The sequence below is a fragment of the Bufo gargarizans genome, unplaced genomic scaffold, assembly GCF_014858855.1.
Source record: "Bufo gargarizans isolate SCDJY-AF-19 unplaced genomic scaffold, ASM1485885v1 original_scaffold_1415_pilon, whole genome shotgun sequence".
NCBI classification, from domain to species: Eukaryota; Metazoa; Chordata; class Amphibia; order Anura; family Bufonidae; genus Bufo; species Bufo gargarizans.
Window position 1 is genome coordinate 99,353 of NW_025334348.1, and position 16,564 is coordinate 115,916.

At 43.5% G+C, this 16,564-nt stretch overlaps 1 protein-coding gene across 1 annotated transcript; it reads right to left on the minus strand.

The window, feature by feature from the left end:
- Positions 1–3,636: 3,636 nt before the first annotated feature.
- On the minus strand, positions 3,637–12,077 carry LOC122923261 (nuclear receptor ROR-gamma-like). The gene is made up of 9 exons (XM_044274043.1): positions 11,994–12,077; positions 11,346–11,487; positions 9,177–9,593; positions 8,952–9,073; positions 8,725–8,857; positions 8,525–8,632; positions 8,327–8,437; positions 7,309–7,418; positions 3,637–3,999 (listed from the first exon to the last, which is right to left on the minus strand). Exons 2-9 carry the CDS (start codon positions 11,356–11,358, stop codon positions 3,853–3,855), a joined length of 1,161 nt encoding a protein of 386 aa, XP_044129978.1. The 5' UTR covers positions 11,359–11,487; positions 11,994–12,077; the 3' UTR covers positions 3,637–3,852.
- Between the last annotated feature and the right edge of the window lie 4,487 nt (positions 12,078–16,564).

Here is a 16,564-nt window from a genome sequence, read left to right on the forward strand (position 1 = left end):
GTTGTGGACAGTGATTGAGGAGCGGTTTTGTTGGTGGTCCAGAGGTTCGATGGTACCAAGATTGCTGTGGTTATGAATGGTGATAAGGGAATCTTCAGAGAGAGCAGAATGGTCGAGTGTTGGAGTGGCGTGTTCAGGAGTCTGTGGTCGGAGGTTGGCATAGGGCTGGGAGTGGTAGGTGTCAGTGCTGAGGTGGGGGGAGGACAAAAAGTGGTGGGGGGGGGAATTGTAAGCGATTGTTGGATAGGTGATGAACATCCGGAGGCGGGGTTGGACCATGGTCATTGGGAATAAACCATTTGATGGGAGTGAGTTTCTGACTCAGGTCTGTGGGGCCTTTGGGTGTGTGTTTAGAAGTGTTGGGAGGGGTGGGCTGTGATGTTGCGGGGTGACTGGTCTGGTAGATCAATGGTGGTAGGGGGTGTTTGGTGCATGTGAGGTTTGGAGGAGGTGGGGGTGATGTCTTGGGGGGAGTGTTGGCCTCCCCAGCTTCATGATTGGGTTTGTTATATGTCATGGGTGGTTTGAACCTGTGGCTGTTGTGGAATGTGTTCCTTTGATATCGTTTGTTGGTGGGGTGGTGGTTATGATGTTTACTGGAAGGGTAGGGGGAGTTGTTTCTGGAATGTATTGCTCCTGAGGATCTATTGTATTGTGGACGTTGGCGGGGGTGACCGTCAGTAGTCTTGTCTGTGGTGGTTCTCGGTGGTTGCACTGTTGTGGCATGTTGGTTGTGTGTGGTGGGCAGCGGGTGGTTGCCCGATCCATTAAGCCAAAATTGGACATTGTTGGTGCTAAAGCCAGTCCTATCGCGATCAAGTTTTGAGAGTTTGCTATCTAGTGTTTCTTTCTCGTATTGGAGTACTCTTGTGGTGATGGATCGGTCGACTTGGTGAAATCTATGTGGGTTGCATACTGAGTTAGGGTGGCTGCTGATTCTTCAATCTGTACCTTAAGGGTTTCACAGAGTTTTTTTCTTTTTGTCAATAGCATGATGAGCATGCCGCGTGCGCATTTCAGTAGGTATTCATCCCATTCTTTAGAAAAAGAGGGGTCATTTGCGAAACTACTTTTGAACCTCAGTCTGAGACCTCTGGGGACGAGGTTCTCTTTGAGGTAGATTTTGAGGAGTAACCAGTCTAAATGGTGCTGGATTTCCTCTTTTAGCAATTTTTCCAAACCAAAGAATAGGTGGAGAAGGTCTCTACTTTCAATCTTTAGCGTCATCTCTGTTGGAGTCTCTACGCACTGTATGTGTTCAGTAGTTGCTCCATTGTTTGTCCAGATTGATATCAGTTTGGTCCGTTGTTGGATTCTCTTGGAGATGTAGTCCATGGTGGGAGTCCAAATTTGTCACGGTGGGTGAATGCCACGGGAAACCTAGAGCCGCCGTACTGCCAGGCCAGAAATATTTTATGCCTTGGTCCTGACAAAGTCAGGAATATACAGCAATTAGGCGAGAGACAAAAGAGAAGGGAGAGGTGCTCATAGGGTGGTAGGTAACTGTTATGTGGTTTAGCGAAGTGGTTGAAGTGTGCTCACCTTTTGGTGTTGTGCGGGTTGGAGCACAACGTCCGTGAAGGCAGGTACATGTGGAGAAAAGGGGGGGGTTTGGGTGGTCGGTGCTGCCAATACCCGTTCGGTCCCTTAGGGTGGAGTTGCCAAGGACTCCTAGGGACTGTGAAGGAAGAGGTTGCTGGTTTGTGTGTGGAAGCACACAGTAGGGTATTTGTTTGGTGCACAAAAGACGACCTCAGTCAGTGGACTTTTGGTGAAATAGCTGTTTTATTGTTCAGACGACAACGCGTTTCGGAGTTTATAACTCCTTTATCAAGTCTAAAAAAAAGGGTATAAAAAGTGCCGAAGCCAAAAAGTATCCCCACATAGTTAGATGGGTGTGGACATGCATTATACAGTAAAATATTAGAGAGTTGTGCACGTACATTATGCATTAAAAGGTGTATAATTATATACATGAAAAATAATAATAATAAGAAGAACTGTAGTTTGCAGAGAGGAATAAAATGCAAATGTCAGTTTCAACTGCAGTTGGTTAAAAGCAAAGAAAGTCGATAGGTGTTCAATGGTCCGCGTATAAGGCCACTTTTGGACCCAGTGGTGTCGTTACAACCCTGCCCCCGCCACCTGATCTTCAAATAGCGCACGCTCAGGCACATGGAGAGCTGCGCTCTAAGCAAACCAGACGCACCAGATGAGGCTCCAGGTAAGAGGCACACACCAGCAGCGCTTTGATGTCAACATTCCCCACTGCACCCTTAACAGCCAGGTCGCCAGCCCTATCCAACCACCATGTGGGGCCACATTTTAACTTTATAGACGATCACCCTCATCAAAACACAGGTCATCTATCCTCCCCTCCCCCCCCCCACTGCCAGTCATAGCCCTCCCCTCCAGCAGCGCAACAATAATATTATAATATTACAATACACTGCACCCACCCATACCTTTCTCATTATCACCGGCTACCCGCTCCCCACTCCATCAGACTACCCCCACGGCCAAAATTATAACAATTTTAATTAATTAAATTAATTTCTAATTTAATTAAAACAATATTATATTACATTCCACTGCACCCACCACAGGCGTTTTATCTTGCCCCCCCCCCCCCCACCCTGCCGCCTGCCATTTTCCCTCGCTCCCCCTTATTTTAATCACCATACACACAGACATTATCATGCCTCAATGTACTTTCTCAGTTTTTTCAATTGTTGTGTCTTTTACCCACAGCCATCTGGCCAGTCTTTTTGCTGACACCCACTAAGGTAAACCTTCCTCTATCCTACACACTTCCCCACAACTACACTCCAACAAATACCGCAAATTTATACACGCCACCATTCTAATATTTTACTGTATAATGCATGTCCACACCCATCTAACTATGTGGGGATACTTTTTGGCTTCGGTACTTTTTTTTTGACTTGATAAAGGAGTTATAAACTCCGAAACGCGTTGTCTACTGAACAATAAAACAGCTATTTCACCAAAAGTCCACTGACTGAGGTCGTCCTTTGTGCGCCAAACAAATACCCTACTGTGTGCATCCGCACACAAACCAGCAACCTCATCTTGTCAGCTGGCAGGCATAGAAAAGGTTCACTGATTGGCAACGCATGTCCCCATGTAAACAGGGATGCCCTACAGACAACAAGCGGCCTGAAAGAAGACAAATTATCATACTAACTACTGTTTGCCCCCCTTTAAGTTTGCTTCAGCATACGTCAAAGGTCTTGTAAGCAAACACTGATCGACTTGTCATGTTGTCCATGTCAAAGAATGCTTAGCAGAAAATGTCTTAAGCTGGAAACCCACAAGGAACTTAAAAAATACACTGGTAATATTATAAAGAATTAATTTTATTATAAAAAAATAGAACACAAAATAGAACACAAATAGCTTATTGGTCATCGGCCATATGAGGGAAATTATTACACTACTCCTTTCATTTGCAAACTTTCTGCATGGGCTAATAGATCTCTTTATCTTGTCAGGGACCTATATATTTCTTGTTTTAACATCAATAGTTAATGCTTGAAACTCTCATATAATGTGGGTTTTGCCCAGGCCTGCCATAGGCTATAATATAATGCCCTCAGATTCTAGGATCCAGTCATAAGCTCTTCATTAACCAACTAGGTGGTTGTCAATGGAACATGGACGTCTAAATAAGATCATTTCTTTACTGGATAGGTATAAATAGATTCAGACTACTCAGAGAGCCCTTTATGTTTCAGGATAGTTGTCCTCCAGTGCACAATATTATTCAGGGACATGGGGATGTCGTGACAGGAGATGTAAGCTGTGAGCAAATGGGATGTCCAATTCTGCTCATGAATTTTCAGTCTCTGAGATAAATAACTCCTTATACAGAGGAGGGAATCGCTCCCATGCAATTCTTGGGTACATCTGTCTGAAGATGTTCAGCTTTTCCAGGTGGAGCTGGCAAATGCTGGAGAGTTTCTCCTTTTCTGGGAGCTGAAGACATGGGAAGAATAAAAAAAATAATGATCTAAAAGAGGATTATAGAATGCTGTGGTCACATGAAGAAGAGACATGTGAGGATTATATAGAGCTGTGGTCACATGAAGAAGAAGAGACGTCTGAGGATTATATAGAGTTGTGGTCACATGAAGAAGAGACATGTGAGGATTATATAGAGCTGTGGTCACATGAAGAAGAGACATGTGAGGATTATATAGAGCTGTGGTCACATGAAGAAGAAGAGACGTGTGAGGATTATATAGAGCTGTGGTCACATGAAGAAGAAGAGACGTGTGAGGATTATATAGAGCTGTGGTCACATGAAGAAGAGACGTGTGAGGATTATATAGAGCTGTGGTCACATGAAGAAGAAGAGACGTGTGAGGATTATATAGAGCTGTGGTCACATGAAGAAGAGACGTGTGAGGATTATATAGAGCTGTGGTCACATGAAGAAGAGACGTGTGAGGATTATATAGAGCTGTGGTCACATGAAGAAGAAGAGACGTGTGAGGATTATATAGAGCTGTGGTCACATGAAGAAGAGACGTGTGAGGATTATATAGAGCTGTGGTCACATGAAGAAGAGACGTGTGAGGATTATATAGAGCTGTGGTCACATGAAGAAGAAGAGACGTGTGAGGATTATATAGAGCTGTGGTCACATGAAGAAGAGACATGTGAGGATTATATAGAGCTGTGGTCACATGAAGAAAGAGACGTGTGAGGATATATAGAGCTGTGGTCACATGAAGAAGAGACGTGTGAGGATTATATAGAGCTGTGGTCACATGAAAGAAGAGACGTGTGAGGATTATATAGAGCTGTGGTCACATGAAGAAGAGGACGTGTGAGGATTTATAGAGCTGTGGTCACATGAAGAAGAGACGTGTGAGGATTATATAGAGCTGTGGTCACATGAAGAAGAAGACGTGTGAGGATTATATAGAGCTGTGGTCACATGAAGAAGAGACGTGTGAGGATTATATAGAGCTGTGGTCACATGAAGAAGAGACGTGTGAGGAATTATATAGAGCTGTGGTCACATGAAGAAGAGACGTGTGAGGATTATATAGAGCTGTGGTCACATGAAGAAGAGACGTGTGAGGATTATATAGAGCTGTGGTCACATGAAGAAGAGACGTGTGAGGATTATATAGAGCTGTGGTCACATGAAGAAGAGACGTGTGAGGATTATATAGAGCTGTGGTCACATGAAGAAGAAGAACGTGTGAGGATTATATAGAGCTGTGGTCACATGAAGAAGAGACGTGTGAGGATTATATAGAGCTGTGGTCACATGAAGAAGAGACGTGTGAGGATTATATAGAGCTGTGGTCACATGAAGAAGAGACGTGTGAGGATTATATAGAGCTGTGGTCACATGAAGAAGAAGAGACGTGTGAGGATTATATAGAGCTGTGGTCACATGAAGAAGAGACGTGTGAGGATTATATAGAGCTGTGGTCACATGAAGAGACGTGTGAGGATTATATAGAGCTGTGGTCACATGAAGAAGAAGAGAACGTGTGAGGATTATATAGAGCTGTGGTCACATGAAGAAGAGAGACGTGTGAGGATTATATAGAGCTGTGGTCACATGAAGAAGAGAACGTGTGAGGATTATATAGAGCTGTGGTCACATGAAGAAGAGAGACGTGTGAGGATTATATAGAGCTGTGGTCACATGAAGAAGAGACGTGTGAGGATTATATAGAGCTGTGGTCACATGAAGAAGAAGAGACGTGTGAGGATTATATAGAGCTGTGGTCACATGAAGAAGAGAGACGTGTGAGGATTATATAGAGCTGTGGTCACATGAAGAAGAAGAGACGTGTGAGGATTATATAGAGCTGTGGTCACATGAAGAAGAGACGTGTGAGGATTATATAGAGCTGTGGTCACATGAAGAAGAAGAGACGTGTGAGGATTATATAGAGCTGTGGTCACATGAAGAAGAGACGTGTGAGGATTATATAGAGCTGTGGTCACATGAAGAAGAAGAGACGTGTGAGGATTATATAGAGCTGTGTTCACATGAAGAAGAAGAGACGTGTGAGGATTATATAGAGCTGTGGTCACATGAAGAAGAAGAGACGTGTGAGGATTATATAGAGCTGTGGTCACATGAAGAAGAAGAGACGTGTGAGGATTATATAGAGCTGTGGTCACATGAAGAAGAGACGTGTGAGGATTATATAGAGCTGTGGTCACATGAAGAAGAGACGTGTGAGGATTATATAGAGCTGTGGTCACATGAAGAAGAGACGTGTGAGGATTATATAGAGCTGTGGTCACATGAAGAAGAGACGTGTGAGGATTATATAGAGCTGTGGTCACATGAAGAAGAGGAGACGTGTGAGGATTATATAGAGCTGTGGTCACATGAAGAAGAGGACGTGTGAGGATTATATAGAGCTGTGGTTCACATGGAGAAGAAGAGACGGTGAGGATTATATAGAGCTGTGGTCACATGAAGAAGAAGAGACGAGTGAGGATTATATAGAGCTGTGGTTACATGAAGAAGAGACGTGTGAGGATTATATAGAGCTGTGGTCACATGAAGAAGAGACGTGTGAGGATTATATAGAGCTGTGGTCACATGAAGAAGAAGAGACGTGTGAGGATTATATAGTGCTGTGGTCACATGGAGAAGAGACGAGTGAGGATTATATAGAGCTGTGGTCACATGAAGAAGAGGAGACGTGTGAGGATTATATAGAGCTGTGGTCACATGAAGAAGAGACGTGTGAGGATTATATAGAGCTGTGGTTACATGGAGAAGAAGAGACGTGTGAGGATTATATAGAGCTGTGGTTACATGGAGAAGAAGAGACGTGTGAGGATTATATAGAGCTGTGGTCACATGAAGAAGAGACGTGTGAGGATTATATAGAGCTGTGGTTACATGAAGAAGAGACGTGTGAGGATTATATAGAGCTGTGGTCACATGAAGAAGAGACGTGTGAGGATTATATAGAGCTGTGGTCACATGAAGAAGAAGAGCTGTGTGAGGATTATATAGAGCTGTGGTCACATGAAGAAGAAGAGACGAGTGAGGATTATATAGAGCTGTGGTCACATGAAGAAGAAGAGACGTGTGAGGATTATATAGTGCTGTGGTCACATGAAGAAGAGACGTGTGAGGATTATATAGAGCTGTGGTCACATGGAAAAGAGACGTGTGAGGATTATATAGAGCTGTGGTCACATGAAGGAGAAGAGACACGTGAAGTTTAGATAGGGTAGTTGCATACAGATTATTTTTGGCTATGATCTGTAACGAAGGTAACAAAGTCTTACCTTTGTTAAAATGAACTCTCGACGTGTTCTGTGAAGTAAGTTTCTGAAGGCCAAGTGTATCTTCCTGTATAGAGTATCCACCTTGTGCCTCTCTTGTAGCCAGGGGAGGCCTATGAAAAGTCAGAAAATTATGGATTCACACAAAAATTCAGAAATGATTCAGATTATTCAACAACTGCAAAAAGCCTAAATGGCAGTAAGGATCATCAAGAGGGAAACACTTTGGTGAGGGTGCCGGCTGGCCCCCACTTGTCAGATACTGATGGCCAATCTACAATTCTCCAGCTGTTGGTAAACTACAATCCCAGCATCCCTAGACTGCCTACAGCTATCAGCCTACAGCAGGGCATGGTGCGGAGAGCCACAGATTGGCCATCCCTGATCTAGGTCATCAGATAAAAAGTGTCAGAAAACCCCTTTAAGAAAGCTGTAATCAGCCCGGTACCCCCCATAGATTCAGAGATCTCCCCATTCATTGCTCCAAATGGTCTGCTACATTTATTTCAAGCTGGCAGGGGGGTGTTTACTTTCTCAGTGGACGTGTCTGTAACGGTCACAGCCTCTAATATTAGATAGGGTTGGTGGCATTTGAAAGATGGAACAGATACATTATATTGAATAACTTCGGGGCTACAATTTTTTATTACATGCATTTACAAATGTATTCCGATCCAGGAATAGTTTTGAAAAAATAAGAAGTTAGTCCACATTCTACACCACTGTGTTACTGGAGTTAGATTCAGACCATTTTTTTAACTAATTAAAAAGTCCTAATTGTTAAATCTGAAACTGAAATAGCTCTCCTTCACTGGAGAGAGTGGTATAAAAATGGCAAAATTTTACAAATTGGCGATTTTTTTTATTTTTAAGCCAGCATTCTGGGGTGAAGGGCTTGATAACTCCCCCATGTCTCTAGAGGGTGCACGTCATGTTCCATGTTCAGCCCAGTGTATGATCACAGCCCTGGTATATTTGTTATCCTTTATCGGCTACTTGTGTAAGTGATGAGATGGCTTACTGGGATCGAGCAGGGTCAGGGCACTGAAGAAGGCCATTTCATGTTCAGAGAGGTTGAGTGCACAGAGTGACTGGCAGAACTCAAACATGGAACTGATGAGATCATGGCACCCTGAAAGAATAAAGAAGACATTCAGTGTATTTTACAGGAGACTACAACTTTGTAGAAAACAGAACACTAGAATCAGAAGCGTCTTACCTAAAGAATGGAAGAGCTCCAATTGTGCATATTTTCCCTCAAAAAAGACAGTGCTATTGTACCAGTTAAAGGCTCGGCTCATTCTAATCAACAGCAGCTCCATTGCGCCTACGACACAGAAAAGGGTGGTTAATTGGCTATCGTGGGACTGGAAATGTGCAGTTATAATCCTCTCATCCAGACTCTACGACCTCTGCTACCTGCTTTCAGAAGCACAATCTGATCGTTTGGATTCAGGTCCATAAAGCCACTGAGTCGCTTTGCAAATTCCACAATATATTGAATGGCATCTGTAATGTGACCGACACAGCGTTCCCACATCTGGTCCATGGGCTGCATAGAGACAGGAGGCTACGTGTGAATAGTGATGGTCCTAGTGATGTCACTGTTAATCATTATTCACTCAATGTCATCATTAGCTGGTTACCTTTTGCTGTAAGCTCTGCATTTCTTCAGGTGTGAACGTTTCCCATCTCAATATCTGAAGGTTCTCCTGACGAAACTGGCATGTCTCTTGGTGTGCAAACACCACATTCTGCGTCAGCAGTTCTGAGGTATACCGATACCATAAGAAAGCAAAGAATAATTTAGTGTACACTGAAAATAATAAAAATGATAGTGCTAGGGTTAGATTGAGAGTAGACCTACTCACCCAGCTCTGTGGCTGATAGCATGCACTCCGGAGGCAGACAGCTGCTGAAATTGAGGCTGCAGAATGACTCCAGATTGTGGAAGACGTTGGGTCTCAGCTGCTGTTCTCGGAGAAAGCTTTTCCTACTTGTAGCTTCTGTCTGTGCCTTTTCTGGGGTGTGGAGCATGAGGGGTTCCCTCTGCAGTTGCATTCTAGGCAGGGAACAGTTACGCGGGGCGAAGGAGCAGTCCCACCTGCTGTGACCTATCCAGGCAGAAGGTTGGGTGGAATGAGGCAGCTCTGGTGTTGTAGTGGATGGTTGTTCAGCCTGGTTTTCAGAACTTCCAGAGATCTCTGTCCTTTGCTCCTTCAGAAGTTTTTGCACCTCAGCTTGTAATATAGCCCTCTGCTTTTTTGACATGCGCCCAAACTTAACAGCTGTTGAGGATGGTAGAAATTATTAAAGGGGTTGGCCACTGACTAACAGCTGTTGGTGAATGTGTACGATGATTATCTGGCATTTACTAATATAGACTTTGTTGGTATTCTGCACTATTTTCTATATTTCATAAGGTATTCTCTCTCGTTTGCCAAGTATTTTGAGCTTTCCACAAAATGGCTGCTGATGGAGGGTCATGTGACCAGGCAAATCACTCAGTCTCCTCCATTAAAATACACTACACCTCTACTAAACTCTCAACATTGCAAGTGCAGATGTGATGTATTTGGCGGACAAGGCTGAGGGATGAGTTATTTTTGCACAGTCACATGACCCTCCATCAGCGGCCATCTTATGGACAGGACCTCTGTGGCGACAGAATGGAAGATTTACCCAACAAGGGGACATGACTTATAATATATAGTAAACGGCACAGAAAGCTATATTAAGTGTCTTATAGTTTTACATACACATTGGTCAAAAGTGGCCTGAAAGTGGCCAACCCCTTTAATGTTTAGTTTACAGGAAAAAGTTCATTTAATTTGAGCAGCCAAGCACTTACAAATAACTTATATTCGCCTGTTCAATCCCCTGATGCCCCAGTGGTCCCTGCCGGTCCCCGCAGCGGTAGCCTCAGTGGTGATGGTGGTATGTACGGCCAGTGATTGACTGCAGTGATCATGTGGATGCCACTTCATCGCAGCAGTGTGTGTCTCTTGCATTGGCGAACATGTTATTTTCTACGAACGTTGATATTGATGGCATATCCGTAGGTAGGTCATCAATATCAGATTGGCGCAGCTAGGATACCCAGAACCCCAATCAGCTAACAGGTGTCTTGGCCACAGGAACTAACACAATGGCCCAGATTTACTAATCCTAAAGACGGTGTAAATGCATACCATCCGCCCAGACCTGCAGCAGACTTATCACAGGGGCTCACATCTGGCGCAGGAATAGACGCCTTCTCTGACTATTGGTTGGCTTACTTTGAGACGGATTTTTATGTCAGAATCGCAACACAAGACGGTGCAACTTTAAGCCCTCCCCCTTTCCTGTGAAGCCCCACCCCTTCTCCTAAGTGCCACCCCTTTGCCAAGCAAAAATCAATGTAGAAACCCCTTGATGTGTCAGTTTGGGCCTCTTTTTTGTTTTTAGACAGATGTTTGGTGCAGACACCCAGGAAGGCGACTTTCACACTAGCGTTTTTGCTGGATCCGGCAGCTTCCGTTACTGATAATACATCTGCATCCATTATGAACGGATCCAGTTGTATTATCTTTAACATAGCCAAGACGGATCTGTCATGAACTCAATTGAAAGTCAATGGGGGACGGATCAGTTTTCTATTGTGGCAGAGAAAATGTCTTGCTCCGCATCCCAGGATGGAAAGCAAAATACAACATGTTGCGGTTGGCTCTCCGGTCTGGAAACGCAACTAAACGGAACGGAATGCATTCTGGTGACTCCGTTCTGTTCAGTTCAGTTTTGTCCTCATTGACAATGGGGACAAAACTGAAGCGTTTTTTTTCCGGTATTGAGCCCCTATGAGGGATCTCAATAACGGAAAACGGAAATGCTAGTGTGAGAGTAGCCTCAGGGTACTTTACAGATCAGCTTGTTAATGAAGTGTGCGGCTGATGATGACACAAGACGTCTCTCACCTCCCATCTATCATATCACCGATCGCGCAGAGCAGAATGCTCCATGTCTCTGTACTGAGCCATTGAAGGCAGATATCGGGTTCTTACCATCACGAGACATGCCCAAGGATAGACATTTCTGCAGCCGGCAGTGCTGGCATCGGTTCCTACTGGAGCGGTCGATGGGACAGCTTTGTTGCTGGCTGCACGAGTAAATCGGCTTCCCCTGCTGACTCCGGCGGAAAAAGCCCTGCCAAATAGTGCAAGATGACATATTCACCCTGGTTTCAAATGAGGAAACTGCTGAGGTTAGCACTTAAGCTTCCACCACTGACATGTCAGCTGAAATGATAAATGTATGATCACACACTGATCAGTGGGGGCTCCCGCAGTCAGACCCCCAGGGATCATACGTTGTCACCTGTTCTGTGACATCTGAGAGCGGAGCTCCTCAGCAGCACAAACCTCTCTCCGGTATCAGTGCAGATAACAGTCCGTCCTACATAGAAGTCTGTTCTGCAAACTATTGTAAAACCCGTGATAAGTATTAGCTCCATACAGGTTCTCAGCCTGTTATTGTAAATGGGAATATTTTAATTCACATACAGTAAGCAGAGATAGTGAGTAATTGACACTAAAAGAGGGATTCGCGTCCCCACCGATCCCTTGTAAGTACATTAGAAAGCTGTTCTCACTGGTGATGATATAAACCAGATAACCCTACTGTCCGACCTCTGATGCGTCCTCGTGTCTTACCTTGCATCCTTCACATGTTATTACTCCATAGTGGATCCCAGAAGATTTATCTCCACAGATTTTGCACGGAATTACTTCAATTTGGGCTGCAAAAAAAAACAGAAGACGTGTTTCTCTTTCCTCTGACGCTACTGAGACGCCTCCCACAGCCCACATGCTTTTACTAATGGCTGCTTCATGAGCTCTTCTGAGTCTGAGTAAGCATTCTCCATTACTATGGAAATTACCTTTATTTTACCTGGGGTAGAAAGTGTTAAGATTGAAAGTGTTAACTAAAAAAAAACTATGATGAGAAATACAAGACTTGCATCAGCCAAGCAAACCCCATCTCACTGGCTGTGAAACCTCAGACATCCGCTTACGTCTTATTCATCTTCTCCAGTCCTGGGGACTGCACAAATATTTGCATAGACGAGTTTTCCACTAATTGATCCCTTGGCTAATATTTACCATAATAATAAATGAAGTCTACATGTCTGTGTCACCAGTGATACAATCCGTAATGCAAAGCGCTACCTACTGGATAACACAGGGAACCGCAGCCGAACTAAGCCCGTTCTGCTATCTCAGACCTGTTACAGATTGTCTTAAGACCATGGCGTTATAGCATTCCTATTACTGCTATTAGACCCAGATGCTCTATGAGTATGGATGGTATACCTTTTAGGGTGCATTCACGCCACCATATGTAGTTTGCTGTCTGCAAAAAATACAGCGGTCGTCTGTGTTGCATCCGTTTTTTTTGCAGATGCAAAACTGTCAAGAATAGGACATGTTCTATCTGACAATGGAACGGACATACGGATGCAGACAGTTAATTTTTTTGCAGACCCATTGAAATGAATGGGACTCCATCTAATCCGCAAAAAATGATCAGATACTAAAACAGAAGGTACCAAAGTAAGAAGACAAGCAGAGAAATATATAGTGTTGGCAACCTAAAAGACCATAACAGACATAAATGTGTTAAAACACCTCCATGGTGGGTTATCAAGGTTTATGACCGTGTTGCAAAATGACAGAACTAGGTTATGAGCGAATCGACTTCGGGTGAAACAGCAGGAGCTCCGTACAGTATTAGAATGTATTGGCTCCGATGAGCCGAAGTTATTGCTTCGCAAAGTCTCGCGAGACTTCGCGCAATAACTTCATAAATTTGTACTGTAAAAAAACATTTCCCAAACTCGGGTTCGGTTCTAACCTTGGAACCGAACCCGAGTTCGGGAAATGGGTTTTTACAGTACAAATTAATTTATGAAGTTATTGCGCGAAGTCTCGCGAAGCAATAACTTCGGCTCATCGGAGCAAATACATTATAATATTGTATAGAGGTCCGCACAGTTTTAGAACTAAGTTTTATGCGAATTGACTTTGGATGTTTCATCCGAAGTCGATTCGCTGATCCCTAGACAGAACGTGTTGTTTGCATGGTACATAGCACCCTCTAGAGGCCGGGATCTTTAATGCAGACCACAGAGTTTCATGATTCATATTGCATCATCATGTTAAATTACCAGAAATATTTGTAATAATTTAAACAGATTAAGGGCTCATGCACGCAAACGTATTTTCTTTCTGTTTCCGTTGTTTTGCGGACCATATGCAGAACCATTCACTTCAATGGGGCTGTAGAATATACTGAAGTTAGTCCGTGTGCATTCCGTTTCTGTTTGTCCGCATGGTCGTTCCGCAAAAAAGTAGTGCATGTCCTATTATTGTCAATGGGTCCACAAAAAATACGGAACGCACACGGAACACATCCGTATGTAATCCTTTTTTCATCCGTATTTTGTGGATCCATACCGTAGAAATGCTATGCCCAGCCCATATTGCTCATGTGTTTGGTGATAAATAAGTTACCGTTTCCGATCCGCAAAAAAACAGATCAAATACGGAAACCATACGGATATGTTTTGTGGAATAACAGAACGGAAGAGGACTTAAATTAGAGAGAGAAAAACTCAGATACGGACAAATGGATCAGGGAAAAATTGACCACAAAGCAATAACGGTCGTGTGCATGAGCCCTAATTGTCACGCTGATGACGGTATCACACTTTCCATCCAACTAAAGTTAGAATTGATAAGCATTCACAGCATGCTCCTGTGCACGCGCTTTACAGAGGACCCTGATCTTGCTCTTTCTGGTCCCTGGCAGATCCAAAATGTGACGTCCCATTTGGGTCACGTGCATGCTGCAGCCATTTTGTATGTTAAACATTTTTCCAGCCATAACTAAACTTGGTTTGGGAGGGAATGAACAACCCCTTTAACACAAAAGAGGCCCACTTTACAATTCACTAGTCAGACCACACATGGAGTATTGTGTACAGTACTGGGCACCAGTGTACAAGACTCAGCTGGATTGGGTCCAAACGTGGGAAACTACAGTAATAAAGGAAAAGGATGGACTACAGATTATCAAAATTAGGGTTATTTCATTTAGAGAAAAGATGGCTGAGAGATGTAGAAATATATCAGGGGTCAGTCCAGAGATCTCTCCCATGATCCTTTTATACACAGGTGAAAGGTACAGTTGGTCGGCATTCAGGAAGTGGTAGAGCAAAATACCGACACTCACTTTTCTTTGAATTGTTTTTACTTCCACAGGCGGTTTACAGCACTACGGTGCTATTTATACACAGGACTGTAGATATAAGGATGGGGCATCCTCTAAGTCTAGAGAAAGGAGGTTCCTCCACCAACACAAAAGAGGATTCTTTACTATAAAATCAGTGAGACGTTGGAGCTTTCTCCCTGACGAGGTTGGGATGGTGAACGCAGTAAAAGAGAAGAAGGGGCTGAGATTCCTGGAGTGTAATAATATTACAGGTTATAGTGACTAGATTTTTGGAGAAGGGTCAATGATCCAGGGAGTTTTTCTAATTGCCAGACTGGAGTTGGCAAAGAATAATTGCTTCAAAGATGAGGAAATTGACTTCTACCTGTTTTCCTTCTTCTGGATCGACTTAACAGGATAAAAGGCTGAACTGGACGGATATATCTGTTTTTTCCAACCTAAGGCCTCGTGCACACAGCCTTATTTGTTTCTCTCCACAAAAAAGGATCCTGGAAAAAGAGCTCCCATCTTTTTCTTACTTTGTAGTGCTATTCTCAGCCTCAAAAATGAACAAGAATTGGACCTGCAGTGAGATTTTCAAATCGTACAGATTGAGCCATGAAAAAGTAAATGTGATGCAGTGTCTTCTATAACAGAGACATATACAGTGCTTCTATAAGAGAGCCAAATACAGCACTTGTATAGTAGGAAAGGATACAGTTCTTCTACAACAAAGACTGATGCAGTGCATATATAACAAAACCAGATACAGTGCTTCTATAGCAGAGCCTGATACAGTGCTTCTGTAACTGAGCTGGATACAGTGCTTCTGTAACTGAGCTGGATACAGTGCTTCTATAACAGAGCCTGATACAGTGTATATATAACAAAACCAGATACAGTGCTTCTATAGCAGAGCCTGATACAGTGCTTCTGTAACTGAGCTGGATACAGTGCTTCTATAGCAGAGCCTGATACAGTGCTTCTGTAACTGAGCTGGATACAGTGCTTCTATAGCAGAGCCTGATACAGTGCTTCTGTAACTGAGCTGGATACAGTGCATATATAACAAAACCAGATACAGTGCTTCTATAGCAGAGCCTGATACAGTGCTTCTGTAACTGAGCTGGATACAGTGCTTCTATAGCAGAGCCTGATACAGTGCTTCTGTAACTGAGCTGGATACAGTGCTTCTATAGCAGAGCCTGATACAGTGCTTCTGTAACTGAGCTGGATACAGTGCTTCTGTAACTGAGCTGGATACAGTGCTTCTGTAACTGAGCTGGATACAGTGCTTCTATAGCAGAGCCTGATACAGTGCTTCTGTAACTGAGCTGGATACAGTGCTTCTATAGCAGAGCCTGATACAGTGCTTCTGTAACTGAGCTGGATACAGTGCTTCTATAGCAGAGCCTGATACAGTGCTTCTGTAACTGAGCTGGATACAGTGCTTCTATAGCAGAGCCTGATACAGTGCTTCTGTAACTGAGCTGGATACAGTGCTTCTATAGCAGAGCCTGATACAGTGCTTCTGTAACTGAGCTGGATACAGTGCTTCTGTAACTGAGCTGGATACAGTGCTTCTATAGCAGAGCCTGATACAGTGCTTCTCTAACTGAGACATACATACATACATACATACACCGATGAGCAAAAGGGTAACAATGTTTTGAACTTTTGACTTTTAGGCTTCCTATCTCACCATCCCGTACAGCTTCGGATGTGAGTCTCCCATCATCTTATAGACAATCATCTCGGCTATCTCATACATAAATTGGACTTGCAACTATTCAGCATATGATTAGTTATGCAGATTCTTGTCATGTAACTGCATTGTTACTGTTTTGCTCCTGGTGGTGGAACAATCTTTTTTTTCTTGTATACTGCAAATTACAACCTCTCCTCACATTCCCTGATAGCGCAGTGTCTTATTAGGTTGCTTCCCAAGCGAAAGGTCACTGGTTCGGATCCAGGAGCAGCCATGACGAAGATTTCCCAAGAACAAAGAAAC